At 47.9% G+C, this 16,455-nt stretch overlaps 7 protein-coding genes across 7 annotated transcripts; 3 read left to right on the top strand and 4 right to left on the bottom strand.

Moving 5' to 3' along the window:
• Nucleotides 1-80: 80 nt before the first annotated feature.
• K444DRAFT_630819 (uncharacterized protein) lies at nucleotides 81-752 on the bottom strand (the record flags this gene model as incomplete). The annotated part of the gene is made up of 1 exon (XM_024883265.1): nucleotides 81-752. The coding sequence occupies one exon, from the start codon at nucleotides 750-752 to the stop codon at nucleotides 81-83; it is 672 nt and encodes a 223-aa protein (XP_024736109.1).
• Nucleotides 753-1,853: 1,101 nt separating this feature from the next.
• K444DRAFT_563390 (uncharacterized protein) lies at nucleotides 1,854-6,554 on the top strand. Its single transcript, XM_024877024.1, has 6 exons — nucleotides 1,854-2,757; nucleotides 2,896-3,967; nucleotides 4,059-4,296; nucleotides 4,362-5,639; nucleotides 5,767-6,189; nucleotides 6,250-6,554. The coding sequence occupies exons 1-5, from the start codon at nucleotides 2,028-2,030 to the stop codon at nucleotides 6,142-6,144; spliced, it is 3,696 nt and encodes a 1,231-aa protein (XP_024736108.1). The 5' UTR covers nucleotides 1,854-2,027; the 3' UTR covers nucleotides 6,145-6,189; nucleotides 6,250-6,554.
• Nucleotides 6,555-6,855: 301 nt separating this feature from the next.
• K444DRAFT_613994 (cytochrome P450) lies at nucleotides 6,856-9,083 on the bottom strand. Its single transcript, XM_024880451.1, has 3 exons — nucleotides 8,514-9,083; nucleotides 7,323-8,464; nucleotides 6,856-7,262 (listed from the first exon to the last, which is right to left on the bottom strand). Exons 1-3 carry the CDS (start codon nucleotides 8,837-8,839, stop codon nucleotides 7,114-7,116), a joined length of 1,617 nt encoding a protein of 538 aa, XP_024736107.1. The 5' UTR covers nucleotides 8,840-9,083; the 3' UTR covers nucleotides 6,856-7,113.
• Nucleotides 9,084-9,327: 244 nt separating this feature from the next.
• On the bottom strand, nucleotides 9,328-10,555 carry K444DRAFT_653359 (aldo-keto reductase-like protein; the record flags this gene model as incomplete). Its single annotated transcript, XM_024885873.1, has 4 exons — nucleotides 9,328-9,807; nucleotides 9,854-9,959; nucleotides 10,010-10,079; nucleotides 10,128-10,555. 4 exons carry the CDS (start codon nucleotides 10,553-10,555, stop codon nucleotides 9,401-9,403), a joined length of 1,011 nt encoding a protein of 336 aa, XP_024736106.1. The 3' UTR covers nucleotides 9,328-9,400.
• Nucleotides 10,556-11,320: 765 nt separating this feature from the next.
• On the top strand, nucleotides 11,321-12,522 carry K444DRAFT_531386 (uncharacterized protein; the record flags this gene model as incomplete). Its single annotated transcript, XM_024874975.1, has 3 exons — nucleotides 11,321-11,548; nucleotides 11,603-12,072; nucleotides 12,126-12,522. The coding sequence occupies 3 exons, from the start codon at nucleotides 11,321-11,323 to the stop codon at nucleotides 12,520-12,522; spliced, it is 1,095 nt and encodes a 364-aa protein (XP_024736105.1).
• Nucleotides 12,523-12,619: 97 nt separating this feature from the next.
• Nucleotides 12,620-14,119, bottom strand: K444DRAFT_591352 (NAD(P)-binding protein; the record flags this gene model as incomplete). Its single annotated transcript, XM_024878189.1, has 5 exons — nucleotides 13,668-14,119; nucleotides 13,064-13,310; nucleotides 12,941-13,013; nucleotides 12,817-12,886; nucleotides 12,620-12,770 (listed from the first exon to the last, which is right to left on the bottom strand). Exons 1-5 carry the CDS (start codon nucleotides 13,955-13,957, stop codon nucleotides 12,620-12,622), a joined length of 831 nt encoding a protein of 276 aa, XP_024736104.1. The 5' UTR covers nucleotides 13,958-14,119.
• A 447-nt stretch (nucleotides 14,120-14,566) lies between these two features.
• Nucleotides 14,567-16,008, top strand: K444DRAFT_591350 (NAD(P)-binding protein). Its single transcript, XM_024878188.1, has 4 exons — nucleotides 14,567-14,846; nucleotides 14,901-14,967; nucleotides 15,016-15,146; nucleotides 15,199-16,008. Exons 1-4 carry the CDS (start codon nucleotides 14,820-14,822, stop codon nucleotides 15,934-15,936), a joined length of 963 nt encoding a protein of 320 aa, XP_024736103.1. The 5' UTR covers nucleotides 14,567-14,819; the 3' UTR covers nucleotides 15,937-16,008.
• Nucleotides 16,009-16,455: the final 447 nt, after the last annotated feature.

The following is a 16,455-nucleotide window of genomic DNA, read 5'->3' as shown; positions in this document are numbered from 1 at the left end:
ACGCTGCTTGCATTAACTTCTATGTATCCACAGAATCAGCGGTAAGATAAACTTCGTGTCGCAATTCTGTGGAAGCGACTCTATTCAGCCGGTGGTCTTGGCTTTGGTCGTTTGGCCTCATTACTTTTCTCGAGACGTGCAATCGGGTCATGAAGACATCTTGGACGCATATACTTCCCACATTCAGAGTACCAATGTTCAATATCAAATGTTCTTGGATCTCTGACCGGCGCAGTGAGTGCTGTTCTAGCTGCACGGAGTCCAGAATACTCGTTGGGTTCCGGGCCAACCAGCTGGTGGTTCCAAGTAATCCAGTGATCGCTGAATCGACAAAGAGAACCTTTGGTCGCCCCCTTTTCGATCAATTCCCACGGCCCGAATGCTATAAATGCGCAGGTTTGAATGAACTGCGATAGTGTATATCTATCGAAGTCATTGGAACATTGCAGCGTCTTCCCCAAGAGCCATATTGTTGCGGCGTTCGACAACCATGGTTCTTGTGGCAGGCCATCAGGATCATAAGCGATTCTTCGAGCAGGATTGCTGATCCATTGCAAGGAAATCTCAAAAATCAAAGGCTTAAAGCCGTTGAGAATGATAGCCTCCTCCTCGTACTTTGACTCAGGTGCGAATCTACGCCGACAGTAGTCTGAGGCCTTGTAGACAGAGTCTTGTTGATGATGAAGATATTCAAAATATTCTGATCCCACTTGAACTTCGACACTTTCTTGAGTGTTGAAATTTTCTTGCATTTCTTTTGGGATTGAAATTCTGCTCCCGAATCGAGCAATCAGTTTCGACACCGCAAGATTGATTAACTTACGATAGGGCATCCGCGGAGGTGTGGGAGCAATCATTCGATCGCATTGAATCGGTGGTTGTCGAAAACTTTTCGTCGCAAAATTTCGAAGTCATGAGAGGTAGAGTCTTCCTTAACTTTGTTAATATCGTGAGGCTGAGCAAGCTTTCCAGGGGTGGTGGGGCGAGACTACGGATATCGGGGCATAAAGTCATACGACTTCAGGGCATGCCTGGCCGAGATACACTATTCGTCCACTACAGGTTCAGAATATAGTGGAGGCAGACGCTAGAATTCCCTATCGAGGCTTGAGCACTGTAAGGCGTTTCAGGGATTAAAAGATATTTCTAGGGTATGCCCCTGCATGTACAGGGGCTTGATCGCTAAAGTGCCCTATAAGACCTCCAAGTTCCAGCGTCTGAGCGCTATAGCTACAGGCACTACAGGGCACATACGCTGAAGTCGCATGGCTTATGCCGCGATATCCGTACTTTAGCCCGCTTCAGGCGGTCCAAAACTCCACGGCATAATGGCCTTAGGCATCCATATGTATATAGTCACTCTCTGACAGACTACAATCCTACAAACCTTTCCACCCAACCTACTTTTCTCACGGAGGTCAGAAATACTGCACTAGAACAAACGTCATGGGGTCCTCAGGTCTGCATAAGCACTCAAAACTTACGGAGCTACTTCTTGTTTCCTTAAGATCCCTTTCAATAGAGACGAAACAATTCTGGGTTTCCTAACGGCTAACCGCCCCAGAGCCTTGTTGTTCCCCAAATGAAAATACAGTGGTGGAAAGAAAGCCTTGGGCTTTTCGAGGCTGAAACCCAAGGCACACTCCCGTGTGAGTTCGTGTGACAATCGTTCGTGTCAGGCACAGCCGCATCCCCCCCGCAGGTTCGCCCAGGATCCCAGCCCAAGGCATCCTCCAGCCGCATTATTGCTCACCAACCACGATCAAGACTTTCGGTGTGCACTCTTATATGCCAGACACGCCGAAACTTAAATGCAAGGCGCCGCTCCAAAAGCCCACGCTACTGCATCCAATGTTGCATTTGGGGTCGTAATTAGTTGGTGGCTGTGATTCAAACTGGGTGATTTTGGCACCAAGTTACTGAATACCTGTATATCGGATTAGCTTCGAATATGTTAACGAGGCTGTCGGTGGTATCCTCCCATCCCAGACACAAATCCCCCTGACGTATCTTCAAACAATTCAATCATGGAAAATCATTTCTCACGGCGCCCAGCGTTCGGGCAAGTTGCAGCGATAGGAACTTTGTACGATGCAAGGAATGAGCGCTTCCTCTCCGGATCTCTCTTCGACAAAGCACTGCCTCTAGCAAGCCTGTCAAAAACTATCATTGGCAAAACAACCTGCAAGGTCATTCATAATGACTCATACGAAGACAACCTCAAGTTGATGGGCGTTGGCAATGACTTCGGCGCGAGTATCCTCGCCAGGCTTGTCGTGCCAGACGGCGCTGGTCGAGTTCTTGGCGAGAAGACCGACAGCAGACACATCTTACATGCAGCTATCCACCACCAGATTTTGACCGTCAGAGAAAAGCTGGATCCAGCGAGCCCAGGAGTCAACGAGTGCAAGGCCGCTTCGTTCGCAGAAAATCACGATGCCACACATATTGTAATGGAAATCGAATGGGGAGCCCAGAGCACCGTGATGGCAAGATCTCACTCAGATACGAGAAAAAGTCGATTCCAGGCCCAGGTTCAGGCATTACAAAAGGCTGTGGAAACTGGACGTCCTATCGTTCAAGGAAATGTTGCTTGGCTGGCGGATAACGACACACAAATCGATGTTATGGCCTTCAGCGACATCTTAGACGATGGTATTCTCATGAGTGACTCTCAAAAGTTCCAGGAGGCATACGAATTTCTGAGCGTGATTCCAGCTCATATCAAGCATGAAAACAGTGGCAAAGGAAATCCAGGTACGTACAATCTCCCCTTCCGGCAGAACCGTCGATCCTCCGCGTTGTAATTCTCAAACAAGTTTCGAGCAAACCCTTGTTCAAAACTCTCTTTCTTCCTGATAGGCAAGATTGTTACTAATTTGAATACGTTCAAAGTTTTCTACACACTTCTCCCCATTCCATTACTCAATGTGTTTCTTCGGACGGAAACGGCGGAAAATGTTACCTACGTACAACCAAGTCAAGACCTACTAACGTACTTCGTCAAGATACTCGACGAGTTTGACTTCTGTCGTCGAAAGTGGAATGACTACCAAGCGTTCGTTGTGACACATAAGTGGTGCATTCCGGAGACCCACATACGAAGTATCGCCAGTCAAAAACAAAAGCTCGAGAATGCCAAAACTGCTCTGCAAACAAAATACGCACAGGTTCTAGTGGATGTCCGCGAGGGCCACTCACAGTTGGAGACACTTCGCGTGCTCCTGGGTGAGTATGCTCGAGGATCCTCATCGCCGAGGGAGATCGCCATATTCGATGAGTCCCAGCAAGCCAAACTACAGTTCATCGACAAGATGGTTGAAAGTGGAGCTACTTACATTGGATACAATGGCCTAGATCTGGATTCGGAAATTTCGAGGCGCAAGGATGGCGAGGTATATGTTTTATTCTTCAGCAGCCTGGCTAGAGGTGATCAGCAATCGTGGGTATCAAACCAAGCTTTGCTGCTAGAACTACTACAGAAAGCTCAGCCCAACTGCTTTATCGCCATATTTGACTGCGATGCGGCTGGATTCAAGCTAGAGAAAGCACACATACGGCATTTTGAGAACGGGAGAGAGGCCGCAACGGACTTGGTAGAAGAGCGACACTTCCTGGCTGATAAATGTTTCGCAAGGCACAGCCAGTTTGGACTGGAGACTGAAGACATATTGAAGCCAGTCAGACGGCGATTTGTTAAGATTGCCTGCCCGGGTCACAACTGCGACGTGAGGGAAGTCTGCGAATGGTTATGTCCCCAATGCATGGCACCTATTGAATTCGGATACTCCGATCAGTTCTTCTACTGCGACTGCGGGAGAAATAGCTTCAGTAATTACGACTTCAAGTGCAAAGGCTCAACCCATGGAGTAGAGTATGCGAAGTATGATCCAAACGTCTTGAATACTTTACTTCAAAGCCTCGACCAATCGAACTATCAAAACATATTGATCCTCGGCGAAACAGGGTGCGTATAATTTAACAAAGTTTCCTTGATTTCTTGATTTGCATTGGAGAATATCTGTAAGAGGTAGGGCTAACTGTATGGTGCGGAAAAGTGTGGGAAAATCGACGTTCATCAACGCTTTCGTAAACTATCTGACATTTGACACACTTGAGGACGCCAAACAACATAACAGTCTTACTTGGGTCATACCATGCTCCTTCTCAACACAGACAATGGATCGGGAAGGGCCTGATGGCGAGATTGTCGAAACAGAAATCAAGGTGGGGTCCAGAATTGATGAAAACGATGGGAGCAAAGGGGCCTCTGCAACACAACAGACCATTGTCCATGTGAGCCAAAACCACTGCGCCGATTTTTCATGCTTGCAATGATAGTGCTGACAAGAATTTTACAGTCAGTCGAGGCAGGCGCTGCAACCATCCGCTTGATTGACACGCCCGGAATCGGGGACACGCGGGGCATTGCCTATGATCGCAAGAATATGGCCGATATTCTCCAAACATTGAGCAACTACGACGAGTTACATGGCATTCTGATCTTACTCAAATCAAACAATGCCCGCTTGACAATCAGTTTCATTTACTGCTTGAAGGAGCTTCTGAAGCACTTGCATCGTAGCGCTTCAAGTAACATGGTATTTGGATTCACCAACACACGCATTTCTAATTACACCCCGGGTGACACGTATGGGCCTTTGAAGACCTTACTCGGCGACCATCCTGATGTCGGCCTCTCGCTCACTACGCATACCACATATTGTTTCGATTCTGAAAGCTTTCGCTACCTGGCTGCTTACAAAAACAATGTCTTCTTGGACAATGAAGAGGACTTCCGTCGTAGCTGGCAACACTCCAGGATGGAAGCCTTGCGGCTCGTCAAAAACTTTAACTCTAAACCGCCCCATTCTGTGAACAGCACTCTCAGCCTCAATGGAGCCCGCGAGCTGATTTCCGAGCTTACAAAGCCCATGGCAGAAATTTCGCAAACCATTCGCGCCAACATCGCCCTGTGCGCGGATAAAGAGCAAGAATTGGGAAACACCCAGCTCACTGGCAACAATCTACGCAAGCGGGTCCAACTGCAAAGAATACAACTGCACCCTAAAACACTCGACAAGCCGCGGACGGTGTGTACTGCCGCCTCATGCGTTGAATACAAGGATGACGGCAATGGCAATGGTACGGTTGTTACGAACTACGTAACCCACTGCCATCCTGTATGCTACGTCTCGGGCGTCCGGCCAGACAGTATCGCCCACCCTGGACTTCGGAACTGCGCGGCATTCAGCGGTGAGTTGTGCAGAAAATCTAGCTGTGGACATAGATGGGAACAGCATCAACATGTGATGTATGAGCTGGTTGAAAAGATGGCGACAGTCACAGACAGCGAAATCGAAAAGCAATTGAACGCCAATGCCGGTGATGTCACCCTGAGGCAGACAGCCATTAGAGAGCTTAAACAAGTAGGCATGGAATATGGACAGGAGCACAGGCAGATCCAGCAAGCGGCTGCCCAGTTCGGTATGTTTTTGAAGCAGAACTCGTTGTCTCCCATCAACGATGCGACTATTGCATACATCGACTCCTTGATAGCTGCCGAAAAAGATAAGATAGAAGTTGGAGGAAACAAAATCAAACTCAAGGCTCTCGAGGCTGATCGTGCGGAATACATCGTAAGTGTTTCGTTTCCTCAGAGTGTTTTGCTCGCTCAGAAGAGCTTTTTGAGGCAAGATCTCCTCTAGGATGGGAATATGCTGAGCTTGGATTCTGTAACGAATTACTAATCCGAAGAGCTTGTAGGAAACGATGAAAATTCTGACAATCAACATGAATAACAACGCCAACTTCAAACCGCTTGACGAAGCAGGCGTCAGCCAACTGGTGAAGCAGCTATACTCCCTCAAGCACTTTGGCAAGAACCTCCAGAATGTCAAGAACATTACCGCAAAGGCGCATCAGGCAACGTACCGAGAGAGACCCCACCGACTGCCTAGAAACCAGAATAATTCGAAGAGTCTTCTCCAGAGTGTTTGGACCAAAACTCCGCCGCCGCAGCCCGTTACTCGCATACAAGGGCATTTCCCTCCGCTGCCCTCGCGCAACAATGTTCTTGTCAAAAAGACAACGCCATCTTCTGGTTCATCGAAGGGGAGCTCGGTATTTAGTTGGTTTAAGTGACAAAGTAGCGAAGGTAGCGGCGCGAGGGGTTTCGACGAAGTATTCGTAGGTCGTCCGCTAATATACCTAACAGACTTCCCAAAACATTAGCTAACTTCACTACAGAGGATTGGGAAGAAGAAAAATTGTCTCCCGTGCTTCGGTCGGAGAGTATAATGACTTCTGCCTGTCATAAATTACATGAGGAATAGGGGGAAGTGTTGCGGTGATGACAATATTGATGGTAAAATGATGTAATTGCTGGTTGACTAAGCTAAGTACAAGCTGAGTGAAGATAAAAGAAAGGGGTTTGAAAGGATAGAAGCCCCCCTTGTACACACTCTTGATCCTTAGTTCTAAGGTAGTCTAGTAAGTGAGAAATGAATTGTTCTGGTCCAATTGCGTAGGCACAATTAATTAATCATACAATCAATGTTGTAATAAAAGCTAGAGAGTGTGATACCGGTAAGGGAGAGTATATAGTAAGCTAAAGCTATATACAAGAGGATCACATGCTAGTGAAACGTGCTAACTGAAGAAGAAGCTAAAACACGTGACGCCACAATCGTATTATCTAACACGTTACTTTACCTATAGAATTCTTAATTGAAGAGGCCTAACAATGCATTTTTACATTCTACTTTTGAATATATTTCCCTCCTTTAAATTTACTTCTCGTCTCTTAGGCTATTAGTCTTAAGAATTAAAAGAGAGAAGTAACTCGCCTGGGAGCGGGCGCATAAACGAGATATTTTCTAAAGCGCTATAGCGGTATATGGAGGGGCATAGATTACGACCCCCTAGTGAAGCAACTTGTAAATGAATCAAATGATTGATTTGCATATGACTTAGCCATAAGCGAGCCCCTCCTTTTGAAGTCGCTAACAATATCCTCCAGAAAGGCCAACCAACCATTCCAACGTATCTAAATCCTCTTCATATCTAGTTGCTTAAGACGCCATCGATCCCATCCAAATTTGCCTTCCGTATTCAAGGCTGCTCAACAACTCTCTCAAAACTTAAGAAGAGCTTATTGCTCGCTGGACCACATGTATACCCATCAGTCTGCTCAATCCCCTCATCATCCACAATATATGTTCTGAAATTCGAGTACACCGCCCCGACAATAAGCTTCAACTCTGTATATTGTCAGCTCCTCTCCTCACTTCGTCTTCCTCAAAATAAGACTTTCAACATACCAAACATTGCAAAATTACTCCCAACACACATCCGCCCACCACTACTAAAAGCCCAAAAATGCCTATCCCTCTCCCTTTTCTGCTCCTCGCTGTATCCATTCTCAGCACCCATCCAACGCATATAATCCCATTTCTCTGGCTCGGGATATACTTCTGCGTTGCGGTGGACGCTGTGAGCTTGAGCGCCTACTCGGACACCGCCTGGGATGTCGGTGAAAGGGCCGAGGCTGCAGGAGGGGTAGGGCGTCATTCGTGGCTGACCGCCTGGGATCGCGGCGCGAAGGCGGAGCGTCTCCATTAATACGGCGTGGAGGACGGGGAGAGCGTCGAGATCTTTGGAGCTGGGGATATTCTTCTCAGAGGACGATGAAAGAAGCATATTCGGTGACAAAGTCAGGAGCTCCTTGCGTAAAGTGTCTTGAAGAGCGATATCTTGGGATAAATGCCATGAGAGATACGTCATCGTGATTCCAGAAGTCTCATGGCCAGCTGCAAGATGGTCGATCATTTCGCTTGCTATACTCGCCTCCGGATACCTGAGTGTCGTGTTGCTGAGCACGGATTCAGAGCCTTTCTTCTCTTCTTTTTCGATGCCAGAGAGTAGAGAGCCGAAGACGACGGGCTCATTTGCTGGATCGGAGTCCTTGGCCGCAGCTCCAGCATTGACATAAACAGATGTAGCATCGCAGCGATCTTTAGTCCATGCCTCAAGTTCTCGGTTCGCATCATCGACCCATGTTGGGGTGAGATTGATGTAGAAGTGTTTCAAGAATCGGCTCAGGCGGGGAAGTTCTTGGGAAAAGAAGGTGTATGTCTTGCGGCTGTGGTAGAGTCCAAACCAGTGTCGGCGATATGGCTCGTTGTTGAGGAAGTTGCTTCCGTTCTTAAGGCCGAATTGGTAGGCTGTGATGAAGTCCATCGTCGTTGCATTCCAGACGTCGTGAACGTCAATACCATCTGCCGATCGAGCTGAATCTGAGATGGATGAGATTATCGGTAGAAGGCGGCCATACAGTATGACTTTTGCTTGTTCTGCTAGAGCTGTAGAGCTGTGTATATTAGATTTGGAGTAGATGTTCGAGATCATTCGCTTTCTTGCTGAATGGGTTCGAGAGTGCCACGAGGAGAACATGCAGGGAACGCTGCGGATTTGTTAATCGCCAAAGTCTGCTAACCAAAGAGACAACGAACCCATAGTTATCAAAGATCGAGTACCACTGTCCCTTCTCAAACCCACCTGCGTACACGGTCCTCAATCCACCAACGTCATTCACACTCAGCTCATTCGGAGCAAGACGAACAACTGATCCATGCTTAAGATGAGCAGCATGAACCCTCCGATTCTCCTGACAATTATATCTCGACCAGAGTATCCAAAATGGAGAGATAGAAGAGGACCAATGTGCGTTTGGGATTTTGGAGAGTGGTGAGGTAAAGGTGGGGTAGAAGATGAACTTGTAAATGATAGCGATTGAGATGGCAATAGACGCCAGAACAGGAATACTGAGCGACAACATTCCAAGAGTCCACCCGATCTCGAGGACCTATTGGAATGCTCGCGGTTTGTCCAAAAGCTCGAAGTATTGAAGGAAGATTGTCACGTGACTCCCGTTTGGCAAGGTCGGTGAAGGTCGGAACTTTGACAGCGGGCTTCCGCAGCTTTTATGTGATATGGCCCTTGGCATGCGAGGAGATAGCGTTACGTTATGGAGCGCCTTTACTGGAATATGCGGAGGAAATCAACAGGAGTTCTCGCCCTGCATCACCTTGGATGAGTTTGCGTGTTGCACAGAATGGTGTGGACGTTTTATACTTTCGTCACTGGTCAACATTCCCGTGCCATTGCTGGACTAAACCGATAAGGAGGAGATGCGGGTAAATTTAATCCCAAAAGGGAATGTGGACGCGATCTTGGCGGCCGCCCCCTTTATGTAGAGACTTCATGTGATTGGCGAAGCCATTTCCCTTCTTGCAGAAGTAGCTCAAGTAAGCAGTTTAAAACGACCTCAGATACTCAATTTTATTTTATTTTCGTGTCGAACATGAACTTCGATTCTTCGAGACATCTAATCAGTGGCCTAGTAGCCCTGTCTCTCCTTCGGAGCATACCCCTCCTCAAGATATGCAATGTCCTCAGCAGTCAACTTACCCGAGTCTGCAAACTGTACGCTCTCCACAGCTTGGTCGATTCTCTCCTTATTGCTCAATCCGATGATCGGGTTGACCTTATCCTTGCTCAAGCACCAGGCAGTGGCGATGGTAGTCATCGAGACGCCGTGCTTCTTTGCAACCTCCTCGACTCTTCCAATAACACGCTTGTCAATCTCGGTTTCCTTTCCTCTGATCATTGCCGCAAGCATTCTATCGCTCTTCTCGCGGGTTGTGGTTCGGTCGTCAAACGGACGTGCGAGAGCCCCTCGAGCGATGGGAGACCATGGGATAAGCCCCACTCCAACATCGCGACAATAGGGGATCATTTCACGCTCTACAAAGTCAAATCAAAACTTTGAGCAATGGGCGTATCGGCCTACCTTCTTCACGATATAACAAGTTGTAGTAGTTCTGCATTGAGACAAATTTGTGCCAGCCGTGCTTTTCGGCGATGTTCTGCAAAGTTTGGAATTCCCAAGCAGCCATCTGCGTCTAGTCAGCTTTCTACCCATTCCTCATTCCTTAAATATACTTACACTGCTAGCTCCGATATATCGAACCTTGCCACTCTCCACCACATCGTTCAATGCTCTCATGATCTCTTCTCTGGGGGTGTCACGGTCGAGCCTATGAATCTAGAGCACATCGATGTACGTCCCCAATCTAGCAACACTCTTGTCCACAGCATCCAAAATGTGCTTCCTGCTCAATCCAACCTGATTGACCATCAGACCATCATTCGTAGATGCTGCGGCAATCGGAGGCTGTGATCCATCGTCCGAGACCCCGAAATAGCATTTGCTTAAGATGACAACCTTGTTCCGAGGAATATTGTATTGTTTCAATGCCTTGCCAATAATTTCTTCAGATTTCCCGTTCGAATAGACATCAGCGGTATCCCAGGTGTTGAGACCAACGTCATAGGCGTGTTTCAGGAGAGGGAGAGCTGCATCTTCATTGATGACCCATTCTTGCCATTTAGATGTTCCGAGGGACATGCAACCAAAAATAACCTTTGAAATCTTCAGTCCTGAGTTTCCAAGCCTGGTGTATTCCATCTTTGGGGCAGTTTTCCCTGCCATTGCGGTTGACAGGCGGGCGAACAATTGTTGTCTGTATTTCTGCGGTCGGTCAATTGAGAAGTAGAACACAAATTTGGAAGAAGAAGAAGAAGAGCAGGATAGCTGAAGGAGCTCAAATTTTGAAGCAGCGAGAAATGGCAGGAGACAGCTCCGGTTATGTGGTTAAATAATTGGTGAATTGGCAGCTTCGACCCCCTTCCCTCCATTGCCCCCTGCAGGTCTCCCCACTGTTGCATCACAAACACTTAAATCCGGCGCAAACGCCGACGGCACTTGCAGGCGTGCTTCTCGGGGCGGGGCAAGGTTCTTACGTATCCTACGGCTTTCCGTACTTTCCGTACTTTCCGTAGGGTTAGCTCGGCATCGCATCGATCCCCTTGGTTACCAACAACGCCTCCCTTCTTTTGTCCTCCCAATACCAGAGGATACGAACTTCCTCGTGGTTTTACGCTCGGAATGAGCAACGTCCCCCAAGCTGCATTATAAGGGAAAATTTTCGACTGCAACGTCAATCAAGTGATGGCTGTTCGTCACCCGAGTTCAGCTCCTGCACGTGAGCATCTCCTGAGAGGGGAATGACTCACTTTCCACGCGAGTGACTTTGCCCGCCTGTGTTAAAGGTCTTGATAGATGTACATTTTCTCCATTCCCAATTGCTTCTCTATCCAATTAACACGCACTTTTTCACTCGTTGGAGTCACTACTCTCACTCTTTCCAATTGACAGTCCAAATCGTTCTCAATCAATTCGATTTCAATTGAAACAATGGCTCAAGAAACCGCAGACGAGTTATCACAGAAGGTTCAAGGGAGCCTCGAAGACACTCCATACGCATGTACCTCCCTCGTGAAACTCTCAGGCGGTACGGCGAATTTTGTATACCGCGGAATCCTCGTGACGCCTTTGGAAGATGGCTCCAGAACAATTGTCATCAAGCATACCGAGCCATATGTGGCATCAAACTTCAGTTTCAAGTTGACAGCCACTCGTTGCGTAAGTTCCCACATTCTCCAAGCATGCCACCAGAAACGTTGACACGTGACACAGGAATTCGAGGAGACCATCCTCGCAGCACTCCATGACCTCCCACCGGTCTTGAGAGAAGGCGTCACAGTTCAAACTCCCCACCTATACCATTTCTTCCCCGAAACCGACACACAGATCTACTCCGACCTCCCGTCTTCCCTGGATCTGAAAACCTATGTCCTCAAACACCCACTCACACAAGCTCAATGCATGCATTTTGGTAACGCCATTGGTCTCTGGGCTAGACAATTCCACGCATGGGCTAATACCCCGGAACAAGAGAAGTTGAGAGAGAGTATGAAGGGCAATACTGCGATGTTAGAACTCAAGTATCGCTTGAATTATGGGATGAATTTGATTGGTACCATTGACAACTTTCCAGAACTGCTTGAGGGAAGCCGGAAGACTTTTGAGGCGCTGGGAAAGAGGGTTAGGGGTGAGTTGGACTCGGAGGAGGGAAGCTTAATCCATGGGGATTTCTGGAGTGGAAAGTGAGTGCCATTTAATCGTCCGTGAAGTTTGCAGTGGCGGCTGACGATGACAGTGTCTTACTCCCAGACATCCTCCTCACCGATGAAGAAACGCCAATTAAATTGTTCGTCATCGACTGGGAACTCAGCCATATCTCTTCTCTTGCATTCGATCTCGGCCAAATGTTCGCCGAGCTCTTCGAGCTGAAGCATTTCAAGGATATCGATGCTGGAGTATGGCTCATCGAAGCGTTCATGCAAGGCTACGGAAATATTGGTGATGATTTTGCGTTCAGAACTGCAATTCATGTTGGTGTGCATTTGATTTGCTGGGGGTCGAGAGTCCAGGGGTGGGGAACGAAGGAGCAGGTTGAGAAGGTGGTGGAAGTTGGGAGAGATTTTGTGGTTAAGGGATGGGAGAAGGATAGGGCGTTCTTTGAGAGCACTGCTCTGAAATGTGTTTTCCACTAAATAATCCTATCCGGAAATGAAAATCAAAGATAAAAATGAGATACGTATACGCTAAGACCGCTCGACATTGCCCCCTAACGCTTCGAACAGCTACGCTTTAAATAACTCCCCAAGCCCTGTCAATCGGCAGCGAGACGCCATTTATCCCTCTGGCCTGATCGCTAGCCAGGAACAGGATCACACTCGCAACTTCCCCTGCCGTAGTCTGCGGTTTCTGACCAGCTGGGTTATGCAATTCCCAAATTGGTCTGTCAAATCAGTACCCCAGCATCCCAAAGAATAAGATCAACTTACTGAAGTCTGGAGAAAGTATCCTCATCGAAATGCTCCTTGCCGACGGATGAGAAGATGTTGGTGTCGATTGCTACATTGTTGTTGGTTGGTAGGGGGGGGGGGAACAGGAGAGTGAGCCACTTACACCCAGGCAACACAGCATTACATCTAATCCCCTCCTCATGAAACCTCCACGCCGTATGCTTCGTCACACCAAGCTGTAGCTCATCAGCCTTTTCCTTCTCCCGCAAAACTTGAAATCACTGACCAGCCCATGCTTACTCGTCGTGTACGCCACACCAGCCGCCGCACCACTGACTGCCGCCTTACTCGCCACATTGATGATGCTCCCGTACTGCTTGGCTTTCATGAATGGGAGCACGGCGCGGATCATGCGGGTTGGAACGGTGAGGTTTGTGGTTAGAATGCGCTCCCATTCGTAATCTGTGATTTTGTCGGCCGCTTCGTAGGCGTCCATTATTCCGGCTACGTTTGCTAGGACGTCGATTTTGTGTCTGTTTGAGAGTCAGATGTTGTACTTGATGTGATACTGAGAAGGAAAGCCCTCCGTTGCTGAGAAATATAGCCCACGAAAGATGTGGAAGGGAATATGACATCCATCCCAAGATGATGGTCCAAAATTAGGAGAAAATGCCCCCTGAATAACCGAGAATATGTCCAGTCCTCCTTCTGAATGCTAAAATTGTAGTGCATGGAGATATAGCCACTTTGTTGGTTTACGTTACTTGACATCGAAACAGAATGCTTCATAACACAATTGGCAAACTTCCTCGTCATCTGCACATGAAAACAATCGCTGTCCAGCAGCAATCTGAGAATCAAGAAAAGTCACATGATAAAGTGCCACTCACCCAAACTTCGCAACACATATCCTTACAACCTCATCACACTCCCCTTCCTTCGCCAAATCGCCCCGATGGAAATGCAATCTCTCCTGATCCCTAGGATCGATCTTCTCGTAGTCGATTTCCGCGATGTCGACACCGAGGACCTCGAATTGGTGGGAGAGGAAGAGTTGGGTAGTGGCGAGACCGACGCCAGAGGAGCAGCCGGTGATAATGGCTACTTTCCCGAAGCCGGTGCCGTCGATGGTACGGCGCGATTCGAGAGCCTGAGCGGGGTTGTGGTAGGAGAATGGCATTTTGATATTTGGTGGGATATGCTTCAAGGAGGGTGGACAGTGAAGCGTGGACAGCTGAGGCAGCAAAATCAAGTACGCGAGTTCTTGCTCGAGGAAGAGAATATGGAGAGGAGTGGAGAAATATAAGAAGAATCTGTGGAAAGCCAATTCCAGATCTGACAGAGAAAGAAACGAACTTATACCCCTCTAATTCCTGCTCGCTTGCTCCATGAGTGAGAGGCGAGCATTCGATTCGGATGTGGCCGAGTCGTATGACTTTTCAGGAGTTTTGGATTTATCCTGCGCGGCGTGGCTAGTGAGGGTCTATAGTGCCAAGGAATGTGACTAGTTTGTTGAGTTAGAGAGATCATGTTTATCTTTGAAGTCGTATGACTTCAAGGACGATGTCGAGATGATGTTGTTTTGAAAGCAGATGGTGGTATTGCTGAAGAAAGAAACCCTCTTTCGAAGAATTTTCAAGGGGTGGGAGGCAGTGCTGACATATGCGCAGAAGCCATTCCATATCAGTATGTTTGAGAATGCGGGCTTTGGCTGGGCTTGCAGGGGTTTACGAAGTTCTCCACACGGAGACGGTGGAACTCTGACGGACGCCCTTCTGCATCTTCACACCTTAAAAGGACATCATTGCAACAAGTGTTACAGCAAAATACGCTTTCGAAGGTCGTAAGCCAAAAGTTCCTTTTAGAATATTGAGTGCTTCAGTGTTTAATCGTATTTGGCCTCTCAATCACATGTCAATCCGCTTCAAATACGATTCGAACTGAGGCTCCACCTCTCCTAAGTGCTTCAAAGTTGTTGATCTGATTTTGAATTCGCACCACAGAGGTACTCTTCAAACTAGCAGAGCTGGCGCTGTTTGATCATGGCCAATTTCGATGTAAAAGGCAAGGTATGTTGTCAATGTCGCTCCGCACCCGAGTTCCATTCCTGATACCTCAGTCAGTATGTCGTTATTGCTGGAGCTTCTCGAGGTTTAGGAAAGGCTCTGGGCCTTGAGCTTGCGGCAAAAGGTACTTGGCAGTACTTCTCCCTTTCTGGATCATCAGCTAACCTAGCAGGGACTCATATCCTACTTCTAGCGAGAGGGCAGGAAGGGTTAGAGAAAGCTCAGAAAGAAATGCTGGCAGCTCGGCAAGAAGCAACACAAACTATCGTTTATCAATGTGTAGATCTCACAAAATCAGCCGAGGTAAGAATCGGTCTTGAATTCGGTGACTGGGATTTGAGCTGACATTGTGAAGTGTACAGTTGCCATAAGAGCTGCCGTAGACACATACGGCTTTCATCCAGATCATCTCTTCTGCGTAGCAGGAGGAACGAGCCCAGAACAGATAGGCTTCCTCGCAGATCTGAAGCCAGAAGGGCTGGTCTCATGTTTGGAGGTCAATTACTACGCTGCCATTTTCATCACCCAAGTCATTCTGAAGCGATGGATTAGTACAGCACCAACGACTCACACTCGCCATATTACCTTTGTCTCCTCGAACGCAGCTTTTGTCAGCATTCCAGGATACATCGCATACACCCCAACAAAAGTTGCAATCCGCGCATTTGCCGACACACTCCGGCAAGAACTGCTCCTGTATGGAGAGAAGGATGCGTATCAGGTTCATTGTGCATATCCCGGCTGCTTCATATCGGAGTCTTTTCTAGCAGAGGCAGCTAACAAACCCGAACTGACCAAGATGCTGGAGGGGAGTGACATGCCGGAAGACCAGCTGATTCAAAAGACAGAGTCTGCACAATCTGTTGCGAAGAAGATCTTGAAGGGGGTGCAAAGAGGAGATTTCTTTATTACGGTGGATCTTGAAGGTGCGTTATTGTTGAATAATATGCGTGGTCCGAGTCCTCGCGATTATGTACTTCTGGATATTTTGCTGGCTCTCCTTGCCCTCATAGTTTGGCCGTTCGTGAGGCGGGACTTCGATGCTAAGACGACCAAATACGGGAAAGCTCGTAGGTGGCAGTCTGGGAGATGAAGCAAATTTCACCGCTCGAGCAAAACTAGCCAGGTCTGATTGAGCCCTTTTGAACACAATGATAGCATGCACTCACTCAAGTCTTCCAATAAGTGATTGTACGCGGACAGTGCCTTTTATCATGGCCTCTTGATTCCGAAATCGCACCCCTATCTCGCTTCACGGGCCGGCATCTTTTCCATTCACCTTCATGTATGAAAATAAGCTTTTTTCGGCCATCAGCAAACGGCGCCGATGTAAGACGACTCGCAAGAGACCTTAACCTAACAACTATGTTGGAACGGTTAAGAGTCCCAGATCCCACGCCAAGCAACTCGAAAGCCCTCTCCCGCCGAGGCCAAATAAAAAACTCAGTTCGTCTGGTTTCTCCGCCACCAACCGTCCGGGGTTGGTAGCAGAGTTTTGCTATTTTGCTCTCAGGAACGGAATCCCTTTTTTTCCCTTATTTTTTTTTCTTTGCTCTTCTTCGTCACAAGTATACAGGTAAAGCTCGAAACTCTGAATGCTCGAGTGGTACGC

The sequence above is a fragment of the Hyaloscypha bicolor genome (assembly GCF_002865645.1).
Source record: "Hyaloscypha bicolor E unplaced genomic scaffold K444scaffold_87, whole genome shotgun sequence".
NCBI lineage: Eukaryota > Fungi > Ascomycota > Leotiomycetes > Helotiales > Hyaloscyphaceae > Hyaloscypha > Hyaloscypha bicolor.
This window is presented reverse-complemented; position numbering and strand designations above follow the sequence as displayed.